Source organism: Electrophorus electricus, chromosome 4, assembly GCF_013358815.1.
Source record: "Electrophorus electricus isolate fEleEle1 chromosome 4, fEleEle1.pri, whole genome shotgun sequence".
Classification (NCBI taxonomy): Eukaryota; Metazoa; Chordata; class Actinopteri; order Gymnotiformes; family Gymnotidae; genus Electrophorus; species Electrophorus electricus.
In genome coordinates, this window is record NC_049538.1 from 11,287,084 (window position 1) to 11,305,388 (window position 18,305).

General features: G+C 38.6%; 1 protein-coding gene across 1 annotated transcript; it reads left to right on the forward strand.

Moving 5' to 3' along the window:
- The first annotated feature begins 395 nt into the window (after positions 1–395).
- LOC113567573 lies at positions 396–14,321 on the forward strand. The gene is made up of 18 exons (XM_035525109.1): positions 396–610; positions 756–1,047; positions 1,224–2,015; positions 2,251–2,478; positions 2,623–2,746; positions 2,913–3,816; positions 5,787–5,905; positions 6,037–6,279; positions 6,436–6,635; positions 6,714–6,866; positions 6,933–7,253; positions 7,416–7,664; positions 10,910–11,136; positions 11,309–11,600; positions 11,770–12,561; positions 12,775–12,999; positions 13,127–13,250; positions 13,414–14,321. The coding sequence occupies exons 1-18, from the start codon at positions 396–398 to the stop codon at positions 14,319–14,321; spliced, it is 6,408 nt and encodes a 2,135-aa protein (XP_035381002.1).
- The last annotated feature ends 3,984 nt before the right edge of the window (positions 14,322–18,305 follow it).

Below are 18,305 nucleotides of genomic sequence, written 5' to 3' on the forward strand. Positions count from 1 at the left end.
TATTACTTATACACTTCCCTTATCTTATAATCTAGACTGTATGCTTACCAGCTTGTGATGAATGCTTTTCAGTGACAAACTTACAGACAAACTATGAAAGGAGGAAGCTGTGATAATTTGAATCCATTATATCAAGCTCAAGCTAGTTGTATTTTTAACTGTTGTGCTCATCAATAAAAGACAAAAGAGACTGTAATGTATGAAATCTGCTATGCCAATATACAGTGCTGACACTCACATTTCAAAGTCACACCCCCTTTGACTGTGGCCCACCAGTGATCATTTGCTGTAGAGACTCTGCCTTTCGAGCTGAATAAATGTCATATGCTTCCTTTTCAACTAGCTGAAACATCTCACCTCTCTTCATTATCTACAGCCTGTGAAAGGATAGGTGGATGGAGCCTGTCTTTGGTCTCTTGAATGTCTTAATGGCCATCATGAATTTCTCCAGAGCTAATGCGACTGCTTGTACTCTGCAAGGAGAGTCTGCATACCCACAACTATCAAAGGATGGTGACATTGTAGTTGGAGGGATTTTCCCCTTTCATAGCAGATGGGATATCATAGACTTGTCCTACTTGGTGAAGCCAATACCCTTGAAGTGCATGAGGTAAGCAGTAGAAAAAAAATGCATTTTAGGAACTCTGAGAACATGTATTATTATAAAAATGTTACACAAACTACAATCATGTAATGATGAAGGTTTAAGATTTCATCCTAACATAATGCTTTTGTATTTTTCTTTTATTAATGAGTCTGGATTTCAGAGGCTTCCAGTTTTCACAGTCCTTGATCTTTGCAATAGAGGAGATCAACAACAGTTCCTCTTTACTGCCTGGTGTCTCACTGGGCTATAAGATATATGACACTTGTGGTTCCACAGCAATGGGGGTTCAGGTGGCTATGGCACTTGTTAATGGAAATGAGAAATCAGTCTCAAATGAGGTCTGCACAAAACCAGCCCAGGTACAAGCCATAATAGGAGAGACGTATTCATCAGTGTCCATGGCTGTTGCAAAGAGTATTGGGTCTTTCAGCATTCCCATGGTAAGATTTTAACAATTAAAACCAATTAATATAATGTCAAATAAAACACTGTAATTGTTAGAAGAAGCATCCAACATAAAATCATTTAATTACCCACTTTTAATATTATATGTAATTGTAACAGTTGACACCTTGCATATACCAGGATATCTCTAACTGTGTGACTCTGTTTTTAGATCAGTCACTTTTCCACCTGTGAGTGTCTCAGTGACAAAAGGAAATATCCCTCATTTCTGCGCACTATTCCCAGTGATTACCACCAGATCAGAGCACTGGCTGAAATGATCAGGCACCTTGGCTGGACCTGGGTGGGAGCAATAAGAAGAGACGATGACTATGGCAACAGTGGCATGGCTGCATTTACTAAAGTTTCAGAGCAGATGGGCATATGCTTAGAATATTCACTTCCATATTTTAGAACTTACTCACAAGGAAAAGTTATGAGAATCATTGAGCAGATCAAAAGCTCCACTTCTCGAGTGATTGTGGGATTTGTTGACAACTTTGATTTGCAGATTTTGCTGGATGTACTTTTTGAACACAACATCACTGGATATCAGTGGGTGGGAACTGAGGCCTGGATTTTTGACCCAGAACTGGCCACACTGGACAAGCACAACATACTGCAAGGAGCCATAGGGCTGGCAATCCCAAAGACAGAGGTGGCAGGTCTGAAAGAATTCATTCTAGATATAAAACCACTAAAATATGCAGGCAGTGCCATTTTTACTAATTTCTGGGAGGTACTATTTAATTGTACATATACAGGGTGGAATGATACAGTGGATTCACAAATGTGCACAGGTGAAGAGAAACTGTCTGAAATAGAAAACACTTTTACTGACATGTCCCTTATGCCAGTTTTCATTAATGTGTATAAAGGGGTTTATGCTATCGCCCATACCTTACATGACCTTCTAGGCTGTAAAGAAACATGTCCAACAAAGAAGCAGCCTGATCCTCTTCCAGTAAGTTAATATTCCAAGTTTTTTGATTATTTTAAATTTAAATAATTATTAACAAACAAATTGTTTCACAGTAAGTTAACAGACTGTGTAACTACTATTTTGCACTTCAGCCAAATATTTAACACTAATTCCTATACCCAGGCAAAATATTATACTTTTGCAATGTAGTGTTCCTAACTGTGCTTTTACGTGATATAACCTTTACAAGCAAATAAACCTTGACCTGTTTAATCAGTTTCTAGAACAGCTGAAAAGAGTGCATTTTAAAACCAAAGAGGGTGAAGAAGTTTATTTTGATATAAATGGTGACCCTGCTGCAAGATATGACATCATAAACTGGCAAACAAGTAAACAACGGCAAAATGAGTTTGTTACTGTTGGACTGTATGACTCCACTTTCTCTGTTAACAGTCGATTAACACTAAACTTGTCTTCTATTGTGTGGGCAAAAAATACTAATAAGGTAAGAATAAGGGAGAAATTGCACCATTGCCTTAATTAAAGGATCCAAATGAAATAATTACTTGCAACAGTAATTTAAAGATATCAGTTAAGTAGATACTGTTAAAATCTTGTTTACACAATGAAAGATTTCCTTTGATCATAGGTGCCAGTATCTGTGTGCAGTGAGAGCTGCCCTCCAGGCACCAGGAAGGCTGTGCAGAAGGGAAGGCCTGTCTGCTGCTTTGACTGCATACCATGTGCTGAAGGAGAGATCAGTAATATGACAGGTACAAAAATGCCCAGAAAAGGTTAAAAAATGAAATAAACCGTTGGCATCATTCTCATGAATAACAATTTTAAATAAGAATAAGTCCATAAGTTATTTTTAAGTTATATATTTATGTATTCATTGTCCCTATCTTTAATTATTTTTTCTGTCTTATTCTGCAACAGATTCTGTTGAATGTAATCAATGCTACCAAGACTCCTGGTCAAATCCACAGAGGGATAAATGTGTAAAAAAGGAAACTGAATATCTGTCTTATGAGGAAACTATGGGAATTTTGCTTATTGCTTTTTCAATTTTTGGTGTATTTCTGTCATTGGTAATATTAATCATATTTTTAAGATATAGAAATACACCAATAGTGAAAGCCAACAACTCAGAGCTGAGTTTCCTGCTGCTCTTCTCTCTGACTCTTTGTTTCCTCTGTTCACTTACCTTCATTGGTCAGCCCTCTGAGTGGTCCTGTATGCTGCGCCACACAGCATTTGGGATTGCCTTTGTCCTCTGCATCTCCTGTGTTCTGGGGAAAACAATAGTGGTGTTAATGGCCTTCAGGGCTACACTTCCAGGCAGTAATGTCATGAAATGGTTTGGGCCTCCACAGCAGAGACTCAGTGTTCTTGCTTTCACACTTATACAAGTCATTATCTGTATGCTTTGGCTAATAATTTCCCCTCCTTTCCCCTTCAAAAACCTAAAACGATACAAAGAAAAGATTATTCTAGAATGTCATTTAGGGTCATCCATAGGTTTCTGGGCTGTGCTGGGTTATATTGGGTTCCTTGCATTTTTGTGTTTTATTTTGGCTTTTCTAGCACGGAAGCTACCTGATAACTTTAATGAAGCCAAATTCATCACATTCAGCATGCTCATATTCTGTGCAGTTTGGATCACCTTTATTCCAGCATATTTCAGCTCTCCTGGAAAATTCACTGTAGCTGTGGAGATATTTGCCATTTTGGCCTCCAGTTTTGGTTTGTTATTTTGTATATTTCTTCCAAAGTGTTACATAATAATACTGAAACCAGAGAAAAACACTAAAAAGCAACTAATGGGTAAAATTCTGATTAAGTGAGATAATACTCGACATATTTGCTATTAATATGGCCACATAAAAAGTTCATCACCTGTGCAAGCTAGGCTTGAGCTGGGTAATACAGAACAAACTATTTTATATAAAAAGGGTTAGCGTTAGAATCAAAAGAGTAATGGCTTTGTTTTGCAAGGTGCCAATAAAAATGCTGATATTCACTTGCCAAGTCTGTCTTTGTTGATTTTTTTTTTGTAAAAATAATCACAACAATATAATGTCACAATTTAACATTTGGGTCATTATTAATACATTTTATAATGCATTTTTTGCCTAATCTGTTTAGAACATATTATTTTAAGCATTCATTAGATTCTGGAGACTAATTCTATGTAAATTTGTCCCTAAGATTTTGCTATTCCTTTTGTTATTGCATTGCCTACTTTCTAAATGTTAAGTAACTTTACTGAAAAATTTTAAAATGCAAAGGTTGGACAAGCTGCCAAGGTACCATTAAAATTGATCAGAATTATATGAAATTATGTACATTGCTGTTGTGAAGTACAATCAGCATCAGAAATACTAAGGAAAAAAAAGCAACCATATTTTATTCATTCGTCCCATATAATAAAAGCACAAGGGCAAAGAAATGCCCTGAAAGTAAACAAGCTACATTGTTTTTGTAATAGAAAAACACTGCCAAAGCACCTTTTGTATTGAGATGTAAAAACATATCTTACACCTGTAGCAAAAAGTATCACAAAAGATGATCGAATTGCAACCATAGCATAGCTGATAACTTTATTGAAGCCAAATTCATCACATTCAGCATGCTCATATTCTGTGCAGTTTGGATCACCTTCATTCCATCTCATGTCAGCTCTCCTGGAAAATTCACTGTAGCTGTGGAGATATTTGCCATTTTGGCCTACTATTCTGTATATTTCTTCCAAAGTGTTACATAATAATACTGAAACCAGAGAAAAACACTAAAAAGCAGCTTATGGGAAAAATACAGATTAAGTGAGTTAATGTTTGATATATTTGCTATACATGTGGCCACAAAAAAGTTTATCACCTGTTCAAGATAGTCCTGACCTGGTAATATAGAAGAAGATAGGGTTAGAGTTAGAATCTTGAGATTAATGGCTGTTTAATTAATCGCACTGTAATGTATTGTTTGCACTCGTGTAGATTGTTGTCTGTTGCATTTGTTTTGTTTCATGTTGTACCATGGTCTGAGAGGAACATTGTTTCGATTGTGCTGTGTACTTGTATATAGCTGAAATGACAATAAAAGTCTTTTGAACTTTGAACTTTTGAACTTGTAGTGTGCAAGGTGACATAAAAGTGAGAAGTTATTTACTGTCACATTCACAGACCAGAGCATTCCCCATTTCCCAGACAACCTAGTTACTTCCGGGTTTATGTCAGTCTCTGTGGTTCCCTGTCTCCTCCCCCTAGTCTCCAGCTGTTTTGAGTTTGTCCCTAATTGTAGTCCTATAAACATCCCATTCTCACGTCTCTTGTTTGTGGGTTATTGTTTTGTAAGATATGTGTTTAGCTCTTGGATTTCCTCGTTAAGTTATCTCCCGTGTGTTCTTCGCATTTAGTTAGATCCCGTGTGTAGTTAGATCTTGTTTTCATTCACTCAATTGTGTGTTTTTATCACCTGTTTATTCCCACTTCCCATTCCTCACCCCCCGTTCATATATATCTTTTCTCCCCGCGCTCTCTGTTTAGTTATACTTGCTGTTTTGTTGTCTTATTTGTCTAGCTCCTTTTATGTTTGTCTCTTTAGTCTTTTTTTCTACTCGGTATTGTTAGTCTATGCCTGTTAATAAACATATTATCTTATTATATCCCTTGCTATGGCATCCTTAGTTAGTTCCTTGCATCATAACATCCAAGGCGCCGGCACTTTGCACATATGTTCGCCCTTGCTCACCACCCCTCCCGCGTTACAAAATAACCCACCTACATTGAACACAGTGAGTGCACGCCTATCCAGTCAGTGGTTGCCTATCTGTAAAGACGAGTTCTCTCAGCAGGACCATCCCAGGCAGAATAACACCCTTGGCACCATGGGGACAAGGAGTGCTCAACGGAAGACTAAGGAGTCTGCCAAGGGTAAGAAAATGTCAGACACAAGACGGTCGAGACTCCCGGCAAGTGCTCACACCCTACGGATCACAACACTAATATTAAGGATGAGCTTACTGCTGAAGTCTCCGGCAGTGTTCATGTTTCCGGCACTGTAGGTGTCACTCAAGTAATGGACATTGGGGCTCGGGATCCCAGGGCATTTTACGTGGACTTATTAGATTGCCTTACAACTGGCAAGGCTTGGTCTCTCCCTCCGGCTATGTTCTCTCCACACGAGAACAATGGGGAGGGTTCTTTGGAAGAATTAATTTTACAAAGCAACTTGTACTTCCAATACCTCCTCCAGCCAGACCCACCAGTATTCCTCAAAATACGTTTTCTGCTACAGTTTTTAGAGGGTAAGGCCTTACAGTGGGCAGACCTTCTCATGACCCACAGGCCTAAAGAAATAAGTACCTTGTAGGGATTTTTTGATCAGTTAAAGGCCAGGTTTTCAAGATCAATACCCCCTGCCATCATTGACCAGCTCCATATCCCATCACCCATCATCACAGCCGCCAAGCCTGATCTTGTCCCTGCCTCCGGTGCGAGAGATGCCGCCAAACCTGATCCGGTCCCTGCCTCCGGCGCGAGAGACATCGCCAAACCTGATCCTGAGCCTTTTCCCAGCACGAGAGACACCGCCCGTCCTGATCCTGAGCCTGTTCCCGGCGCGAGAGACGCCATCCTGATCCTGATCCTGAGCCTGTTCCCGGCATGAGAGACGCTGCCCGTCCTGGTTCTGAGCCTGTTCCCGGTGTGAGAGATGCCGCCCATCCTGATCCTGTTCCAGACCCTGGGGCGAGAGATGCTGCCTGGACCCCCGGTGACTGCTGCACTCTCGGACCCTTCACTGGTCACCGCAGCCCTGCCCGCGGACCCACCAGTGACTGCTGAGGTCCCGGACATGCCTCTGGTCACCGGAGCCGCACCCAAGGATCTCCCGGTGACTGCTGCACTCCAGGACCCACTGCCGCCGCTGATGGACGCAGCCGCACCTCCAGTTCCATAGACACCAAATGCCATAGCCACACCCCTGGATTCCCCGCCACCATACACCGCAGCCACACCCCTGGGCCCAGCTGTTCCTGGAGTAAAAGAAGCCACTCCACAACTCCCCATGGCTCGTGCCAGACCCGTCCCTGGGGTTTCCACGATTAACTCTCCGGTGCCTAAGGAGGCTGCAACAGATGGACTCCCAGAGACACCTAGGACTCCTCTGCTCCAGACTGCTGTGTCCACCCCAGTGACTGTTCCTCCTGTTACCCTAGTTCCTGTGTTGCCTCATCCTGTTCCTGGTTTTGTCTATGTTCCTATTCATACATCCGTGCCTGTTTGTGTTTCTGTACTTCAACCCGTTACCCTGCCTTGTGGTATCAGTCATCCTACCTGTCCCTGTTCCTGTATCCATGCCTGTTGTATGTTTTGTTCTGTTACCCTTATCTGTCATAGTTCATATGATCTCCTCTGTCTTTGCTTCTGTCCTGGTCCCCAGTTCCACAGCTATGCCCCAGACCAGCAGTTCTCTCTCTTCCTCTCGTGTCTCTGCAATCACAACCATGTCTTCAGTCCCGCTCCTGTCCCTCCACTTACCATGACCCCAGTTCCTGCGCAGGGTTTGGTCCTGAGTCTCGTGCGTGCCCTATATCTTGTCAAGAACCCTACCCAGAGTCTTGGCCCTGGACCCGTCCCTACTCCTGCATCTCCTTCTCGCATTGTCTCTGCCCCTGTGTCTCCTACTTGTGTTGGTCCTTCATTTGTCCTTTGTTGTTTTTTGGTTTCTGGTTCTTCTTGTACCTCTGGGTACAAGAAGAGATGGGTCTTCAGTCTGTGTTTGAAGACTGCAAGGGACTCATATGATACATATTCACTATTAATACATCTTATATAAAGTATATAATATTTGGATCTTTAGCCGATTTAAATCTTTAGCCGATTTAAAATTTATAACATAACATTTCTAATCTCTATTTCATTTAAAATATTCTATAAATAGAGATACATTTTTCCCTAAGTTTTGTTATTCTTTTTGTTACTGCATTACCTACTTTCTAAACATTATGTAATTGTTCTGAAAAATTAAGAAATGCACATGTTGGACAAGCTACCAAGGTAGCATTAAAATTCATTAGAATTCTGTGAAATTCTGTATTTTGCTCTTAGGAAGTACAATGTTAGAAATACAAAGGGAAAACTGCAACCATATTGTTCTAACTTGTCCCATAAAACACAAGTGCAAGGGCAAAAAATGCCCTGAAAGTACCAAAACTACTTATGGCTTTTTGAATAGGGAAAAAAAAGTGTCTTATACCTGCAAAAAAAGGTGTATTCGGCATACCTGATTATAACTAAAACAGATAATTTAGCTAAAATCTGATAATGCCAGCTAACTGGAATAGAAATAATGGGATGCAAATCAGAGCTCAGGGGTTGGTCAACTGATCAGTAACTTGTTGTAATGGTTACCGCTTGTGCACTGTGAACAGCTTCATTCTTCACCCTGTTGATCTGAATGCTCTAATCTGCAGATAAATGACCACTACTTTATATTAAATGCTGCTTTGGAAATGTACCTAACCAATAGTAACAAACCACAGTATACCCTTTTAACTACGCTACTGATTCAGTAGTCATAGCAATGTTGTTACAGAAAGAAGTAAAACACCCCAGCAGAACATGACACATGGCTGATTCATTAATAAAACAAATGCATAAAATTATTTTGCAGTCAATTCATTAATTTGAATCCAACAATTTACTCAATAAAAATTACACATGTATCCTAAAACAATCACAAATGTGTCCAAATTGGGGTAATTAAATTTGCTGTGCTGAATTTAAAATGATTGAGGATCATGTATATTTGCAGTATCCAATTACAAATAAGTAGTTATAACTTATGGCAGTTAAGTAAGATGAACATAAATGCTGTTTTAGAGTTCAGTGCTACTCCAACAAGCCAAAGCCTCTAGCACCAGAAGCGTAACAACTAGAGTTTAACAAGCAGATTCATGTTCATTTATGCTGCGGCGGTAAAGATCAACACATATATAAGTAAAGTGCAAGCACAAAGCAAGAATATCATGGGAAGAGACAAGATGAGAGCGAATGGAAGGAGATAACCCTTACAATTTATGGAAATAATTGATGCCAGGAACAAACAGGACTGCATAGCTACATATTGAAAGAGAATGACCATCTCACTCAAACATGATATTTTTCAGCTCGTAAAAATAACTATTTCAGTAGTGTTGCTACAAGAGTTTTCATAACTTTCCACAAAGGTATACATTTCTGCATCTCTGACTGTTTGCATTATAAGAGGTATATGAGTTCTGACTGCAAAAAAGCTTGTTTTTTGCAATACAGACCTTAATACACATTGCTATTGTTTCCCAAATAATATTTAGATTTATTCTCAGATGTACTTCTAGAACACTGAACTACAAAGAACTACAGTCATGCACCTTCAACAACAGTTTGAGAATGAAACGCATATTAATTCACCAGAATCGTAAGATTTAGTATGTTACTTTTGTGGCAAACTACCCTAAATATTGTACTCGAATCTAAAAACAGATAAACTGATTCTGATCTATGTCTCAGCCTTGATGTTATTAATGATAACACTCTTGCTCTGTTGCTTAAATGAATGTCAAATACCACATGGTAGGAACAGAGGGAGGCACTTATGAAACAGCTTATACCAAATGACTGTAGTGTAGTCAAAATGGTACACTGCAGTTTTGTTAACACTAGTTAGACAAATTTCCAAAGAGACTTATTTGGAGCAGCATCTCATATAATGTAGTGGTATTTTATCTATATATGAGCCCAGATGTCAGTTCATGATGCTAAATACAATTCTTTTAAAGTATAGTGATTTCACCAAGTATAGTGTATTCACCATGAAAAATGTGGCACACAGTTTAATAACTTTCCTCTATCATCTGATCAAACATATATCTGACAGTATTCTAAACAGTTCTACAGCAGGGTGCTCATCTGTAATGCATACAAACAACAGACAAATGTATTATGAATTTTTATATACATAACATGCTTGCTAGCACATTGATTTGTCTATTAGTCCAACATTAACCTGGCACTCTTCCCAAGTAATATTACCATATTTTGAAAAAGTATTCTCCTAAAGTAGATTGGATGAACATTTTATTAAAACAGACCAACAATCTTTAATTCTTCATACCCCCATCCATACATACATGTAACATAATATTGATATTAAACACTGCATTTGTTAAATTATTAATGGTGCTACTCTATCAGTGCCCCATCAAAAACATTAACTGGAAGAAAATAAACGATTAATACATTAAACCATGCAGTGTCAATAATACATTCATTAGAGGCATTGCAGTAAATTTTATTTAAAATCTTATTTTAAATTTTGATACCTAACCTGCACCTACAATCACTGGCTTCTTTATTATATTCACCTATATTATATGTGTATTAAAGGTGTACAATTATAGACTGCAGCATTACATGGAAGGTGCTTAGCAGAGGTTGTTGCACAGCTGTGAGTGCATCAGGGACAGCAGTGCTGATGAGGTTTTTCCATTTATCAATCTTAGTCCTGGGTTAAGACCAGCCTGCCAACCAAAGATGTCTAGCCAACAGCAATCCTCTAGCCAAGAACTGTCTATTAATAGATGATCAAGAGGATGGCTAGCAGAAGCTGTACATGGCAGCAGATGGGCGATATTTATTATTTAAATACTTCTAAGAGGTGTATAATCAAGACCTCAATTTCAATGCTTTTGAACAGATTTTAGAGGTTTTAATTCACAGGTGAACCAGGTTACTCTACTGACATGTTAAAGTCACACCCCCTTTCACCGTAGTCCACCAGTGATCATTTACTGTAGAAGATCTGCCATTCTAACTGTATAAATACCCTACATGCTTCCTGTTCAACCAACTGAAACATTAGTCCTGCCTCTCTTCAATATCTCCTGTCTGTAGGTGGATAGGTGGATGGAGCCTGTCTTTACTCTCTTGCATGTCTTAATGGCCGTCATGAATTTTTCCAGAGCTAACGGGACCGCCTGTACCCCGAGAGGAGAGCCTGCATACCCACAACTATCAAAGGATGGTGATATTATACTTGGAGGGATTTTCCCATTTCATAGCACATGGGAGATGATAGACTTGTCCTTTTTGGTTGCACCACCTCCACTAAAGTGCATGAGGTAAGCAGTATGGGAAAGAGAGCATTTCAGACACTATGAGAACATGTATTATAATAAAATGTTACATGATCCACACATATAATAACATAGCCATGACAGAGTTGAATGATTTCATTCTTTGGATATATATCTTAATACTGTCTAAGTACTGTATTTTTCTTTTATTAATGAGTCTGGATTTCAGAGCCTTCCAGTTCTCACAGTCCTTGATCTTTGCAATAGAGGAGATCAACAACAGTTCCTCTTTACTGCCTGGTGTCTCACTAGGCTATAAGATCTATGACACATGTAGTTCCACAGCAATGGGGGTTCAAGTGGCTATGGCACTTGTTAATGGAAATGAGAAATCAGTCGCAGATGAGGTCTGCACAAAGCCAGCCCAGGTACAAGCCATAATAGGAGAGACATACTCATCGGTGTCCATGGCTGTTGCAATGAGTATTGGACCTTTCAGCATTCCATTAGTAAGATTGTTTTTTAATTATGACCAATCACTGTCTTTTTAAATGTTAAAGGATGCATGCAGCTTAAAATTATTCAATTACCCACATTTTATCCACCACCTGACAGCTGGTGCATTCCAAAATATCATTTAACAATAATGCCTGCATGCCTGTGTGAATCTGTTTTTAGATCAGTCACTATTCAACTTGTGAGTGTCTCAGTGACAAAAGGAAATACCCATCTTTTCTGCGCACTATTCCCAGTGATTACCACCAGAGCAGAGCACTGGCAGAAATGGTCAGGCACTTTGGCTGGACCTGGGTGGGAGCAATAAGAAGAGACGATGACTATGGAAACAGTGGCATGGCTGCATTTACTGAAGTTGCAGAGCAGTTGGGCATATGCTTAGAATATTCACTTCCATTTTTTAGGACATATTCTCATGGGAAAGTTTTGAGAATCATTGAACAGATCAAAAGCTCCACATCTCGTGTGATAGTGGGATTTGTTGACACCTGGGACTTAGAGATTTTGCTGGATGTATTTTATGAACACAACATCACTGGATATCAGTGGGTGGGAACTGAGGCCTGGATCTTTGACCCAGTTCTGGCCACAATGGACAAGCACAACATACTGCAAGGAGCCATAGGGCTGGCAATCCCTAAGACAGAGGTGACAGGTCTGAAGGACTTCATTCTAGATATAAAACCACTGAAATATTCAGGCAGTGCCATTTTTATTAAATTCTGGGAGGCATTATTTCAATGCAGTTATGCAGTGAAGAATTATTCAGAGGACTCGCCAATATGCACAGGAGAGGAGAAATTGTCAGAAATAGAAAACACTTTTACTGACATGTCCCTAATGCCAATTTTCGGTAATGTGTATAAAGGGGTTTATGCCATTGCTCATGCTCTTCATGACCTTCTCGGTTGCGAAGAAACATGTCCTACAAAGAAGCAACCTGATCCTCTCACAGTAAGCTAATACTCTGTTGTAGAACTGTTTCTGTACTTTATTTTAAAGTTTAAAGTTTGTTGAAGTACTTCAGCCTTAGAGCTTTAGAAGATAAAATATGCATTAACTCCCAAACCCAACCATAAAGTTGTACTTAAGTTAATAGTGTCCCTGAGTGTGCTTTTTAATTGATAAAGCATTCATCAGAATACAAACCTTAATCTATGTCATCAGTTTCTAGAACAGCTCAAAATGGTGCATTTTAAAACCAAAGATGATGAAATTTATTTTGATGAAAATGGTGACCCTGCTGCAAGATATGAAATCATAAACTGGCAATCAAGTAAAGAACAGCAACATGAGTTTGCTACTGTTGGACTTTATGACTCCACGTTCCCTATTAACAGTCGATTATCACTAAATATGTCTGCTGTTGTGTGGGTACAAAATACTGTTAAGGTAAGAATAAGGAAGAGATTGTACCATTGCCTTAATTAAAGGATTGATACGAACTCAGTACTTGTAAAGATATCAGCAAAATATACACTGTTGTTCTGGCAACTGAATATTTGTTTATTGACCATAGGTACCAATATCCATATGCAGTGAAAACTGTCTTCCAGGAACCAGGAAGGCTGTGCAGAAAGGAAAGCCTGTCTGTTGTTTTGACTGTATATCATGTGCTGATGGCGAGATAAGTAATATAACAGGTAGGAAAATACCCAGGAAATGTTAAAAAAAAACCCAGTTGGTATTACAACTATGAATAAACATCTAATAAACACATGAAAAATAAGTCCATAAGTGATTCTCCTTGCTTTAACATACACTAAAGATGCATTAATCCGTTATGTTTATATCATTCTACAACAGATGCTGTTGAATGTGAACAATGCTATGAAGACTCCTGGTCAAACCCACAAAGGGATGAATGTATAAAGAAGGAAACTGAATATCTGTCTTATGAGGAAACTATGGGAATTTTGCTTACTGCTTTTTCAATTATTGGTGCATTTCTGTCACTAGTAATATTAATCATTTTCTTTAGATATAAAAATACTCCAATAGTGAAAGCCAACAACTCGGAGCTGAGCTTCCTGCTGCTCTTCTCTCTGACTCTGTGTTTCCTCTGTTCACTTACTTTCATTGGTCAGCCCTCTGAGTGGTCCTGTATGCTGCGCCACACAGCGTTTGGGATCACCTTCGTCCTCTGCATCTCCTGTGTTCTGGGGAAAACAATAGTGGTGTTAATGGCCTTCAGGGCTACACTTCCAGGCAGTAATGTCATGAAATGGTTTGGGCCTCCACAGCAGAGACTCAGTGTTCTTGCTTTCACATTTATACAGGTCCTTATTTGTGTGCTTTGGTTAATAATTTCACCTCCTTTCCCCTTTAAAAATCTAAAACGTTATAAGGAAAAAATTATTCTAGAATGTCATTTAGGGTCATCCATAGGTTTCTGGGCTGTGCTGGGTTACATAGGTATCTTGGCTCTCTTGTGTTTTCTTTTGGCTTTTCTAGCACGGAAGCTACCTGATAACTTTAATGAAGCCAAATTCATCACGTTCAGCATGCTCATATTCTGTGCAGTTTGGATCACCTTTATTCCAGCATATTTCAGCTCTCCTGGAAAATTCACTGTAGCTGTGGAGATATTTGCCATTTTGGCCTCCAGTTTTGGTTTGTTATTTTGTATATTTCTTCCAAAGTGTTACATAATAATACTGAAACCAGAGAAAAACACTAAAAAGCAAATAATGGGTAAAATTCTGATTAAGTGAGATAATACTCGACATATTTGCTATTAATGTGGCCACATAAAAAGTTCATCACCTGTGCAAGCTAGGCTTGAGCTGGGTAATACAGAACAAACTATTTTATATAAAAAGGGTTAGCGTTAGAATCAAAAGAGTAATGGCTTTGTTTTGCAAGGTGCCAATAAAAATGCTGATATTCACTTTCAAAGTCTGTCTTTGTTGTTTTTTTTGTAAAAATAATCATAACAATATAATGTCACAATTTAACATTTGGGTCATTATTAATACATTTTATAATGCATTTTTTGCCTAATCTGTTTAGAACATATTATTTTAAGCATTCATTAGATTCTGGAGACTAATTCTATGTAAATTTGTCCCTAAGATTTTTCTATTCCTTTTGTTATTGCATTGCCTACTTTCTAAATGTTAAGTAACTTTACTGAAATTTTTTAAAATGCAAAGGTTGGACAAGCTGCCAAGGTACCATTAAAATTGATCAGAATTATGTGAAATTATGTACATTGCTGTTGTGAAGTACAATCAGCATCAAAAATACTAAGGAAAAAAAAGCAACCATATTTTATTCATTCGTCCCATATAATAAAAGCACAAGGGCAAAGAAATGCTCTGAAAGTAAACAAGCTACATTGTTTTTGTAATAGAAAAACACTGCCAAAGCACCTTTTGTATTGAGATGTAAAAACATATCTTACACCTGTAGCAAAAAGTATCATAAAAGATGATCGAATTGCAACCATAGCAGAGTAGAATAGCTGAAATCTGCAGCTAGCTATCTGGAATAGTGAGACACAAATCAGAGCTGAGTGGTCAAATGTGTTGTTATGGTTACAGCTTGTGCACTGTGTGAATTTCTTTTTGTTCTTCACTCTGTTGACCTGAATGCCTTCATCTGTATATAAAACAGGCTACTACATTATATGAGAAGCTGCTAAAAACAACAAAGATACTGTTAACAGAAAACCAGATACTATGATTACAGGATTCATGTAATGCTAGTAACAACTGTACTATAGTATGCAAGATATAAGGAGAAATAAGAGATTTCAATAAGAGGTCTTGGGCCAAGAAAGCTTCTGAAGGCCTTGGGAGTGAAACCTCCAACGTAATTTATGAGAAAAATAGTTAATTGAGCTAATAATCAACATATTTACTTTTAATTTGGTTGTATATAATGCGTAGTTTAAAGTTTGTCATATCTGAGGGTGACAGTGGGGATAGGCTCCCACTATCTGCAAAATGTTTTAATGGCATGTGACTCAAATAGCCTCTGACGACTAAATCTAACTCCTGGCCTTGTCTTGTGCCTTAGATATAAGCCCGGCATAACTGTTTGAACTGACAGGAGAAAATGGATTTCTGTTGCTTTAAAATAAATTGCTTCAGGCAGGTGGGGCTCCTTAGCCTGCTTAAGCTGCTTACCTAGGAGAGGGCAAACACTGATTTCAAACTTCTACTGTCTTGTGGCCATACACACCCATGGAAAAGGTTTCAAGAGTAAATCTGGAGTTGGTGCCCCTAGGGGGCACCAAGAACTCCTTTCTGGCAGCTCCTGCGAAGCAACTGCTGCTGAATTATTTAGGCTCTTGCCTTTTATTTGGACCTCATCAATGACAATACTCTTTTTTAAACCAAGCTGCAGCACAATGTATCCTGGAGTTACCCATGGTCAAGACACTGGCATCAGCTGGATCTGATCATTACAAGGTGCTCTCACTTTAGAAATGTGCTCATCAGATGTTCCTATCAGTGTGCCGAGTGTGTCACTGACCATTCCTTGGTCTGCTGCAAGCTCTGACTCCAGCCGAAGCAGACACCCCACTTCAAACCACAAGGGAAGCTCTGCATCAACACCAGCAAAACGCAACAGGCAGAAAGGACAGAGATGTTTATCAAGTGCCTAGACAGAGTGCTACAAGCAGACCATCCAGAAGGTGATGCCCAGAGCAGATGGAACTGTCTGAGGAGCACTGTTCATAGCACTGCCACCTTGGGAAGTACCTGCACCTGTACCTTGGGAAGGAGGCAAGGTGCTACACAAGACTGGTTTAAAGCTAATTCCAATGAGCTATGAGCTATTATAGAAGAAAAACAAGCTCATTTTTGGAGCATAAATGAAACCCAACACCATCAACACTGCAAACACTGAGGTCAGCCAGAAACAACATTCAAAAAACAGCACATTGCTGTGCCAGCGACTTCTATCTTAGACTCTGTGATGGCATGCAGTCCTCAGTTAATGCAGAAAATATGTGGAATGTACAATAGGATTAAAAAGGTTATTGGTCCAACACAAATCTGCATCAGGCAAAGTCATGAGCAACAAGGGCAAGCAGATGAAGAGATGGCTGGAACTACACTAGCTTGTATTCCATAAAAACCATTATTTTCAATGGTGCTATGAATGCTGTTGACTTGAAGAGCTAGATGAGAGCCCCATGATGAAGGAGCATGATGTTGAATGTGGGCATAGATTTAGGACAAGTTAGTCTTGATATTATAAACAGTAAAACAAATCAGAAAAGCAATCACAGGTAAAATAACTGAAGGTTATATTCCTTAAAGTGTCAACATTTTTCTTTTTATATTATGTGTGATAACCACCAGATTCACTTTCACACCCTGCATTCAATGCCATGCTCTCTATCCAAATCTCTCTCAAAAGCCCTTCCTGTGGACTATCCTTCTGTGTGCTTAAATTCTAGGAATGTGTTGTATGTATTAGATGTATGTTTCACTATCATCTACATTTTTAAAATTTGATTTAGCTAAATATGTTCACATTAATGTGACTATAAGAGGTGTTTGACTAGGAGTCAGTAAGCATAGTAATGTTGTTACAGAAAGAATCATGACTGGTGCATGACTGCTGCAGTCAGTTAAATGCTTAAAATTATTTTTTAATTCCTAAATTTGAATGCAATGAATACAAGCCACATAATATAAAATATTTATTGCAAAACAATTGCAAATATGGTACATATGAAAGTTACTATTCCCCATCATATGAAAACAGGCTAAACAACTATGATATAATTATAACCAATGCCATTATAGTTGAGTATTTGCTGTTCTTGTAACATTGAGCAGTAAGGAGGCAGATGCAAGTGCAAAGAAGAGCGAGATTTATTAGAGGCAAATCCAGAGTCATAGTTGTTGGAGTAGTCCACGGTCATAGAGCCAATATGGAAATTATGGGGATACATTATAAACAAACAAACACTCAAAGGCACACAAGGGAAGCAGACTATAACATAGGCTAGGAAACATAAAGACTAGGATAACAAAACAGGCTAACATGAATGAAGGCATTGAAACAGATGGGCTTTCAGACATCCACCAAATACAATGAACAGCAAAAATACAGGGAATCAGACAGGGTTTAAATACATGAACTTAACAAGGTAGAAACAAGGGACAGGTGTGAACAATTAAACAAGGGGCGGAGAGAACAAAACTACGGCATGGAACTAAAATACACAAGACAGGGAAAACATGGAACATGGAAGCTGGGATGGACTAACCGTGACAGTACTCCCTTTGAATAAAAGTTAAAAACATAATATTTATTGCTGGCTCATTGATATATGAAAGTAGCCACAGTAGGAGCAAAATGTAAAATGTTGTGAGATAAAAGCAAAACCCAAAAAGTACAAGATATATTGAAAAAGAAAAAGGAGGTAATACAATCTGCTGTCAGCACTGATGCAAATCACCTCATACTTTACATAAGTTTATTGACACAAATAAGAAAATAATGCATATCCTATTGGTAATCATGTTAATTAGGTTACGCCTACTATTAGGGTTTGACAAGATCTCTGCAGTTTGTAGATCTGTGCAAGCTAATTAAATGGCATATACCATATGCATTGGTGTAGATGATTCTATGAAACAGCTATTGATATGAAGGGCACCTTCCCTTTTATTTATCTTTAAGTTGTACAATGTTTGCATAATAACCCACACTGAAATTGGTGCAAGCAC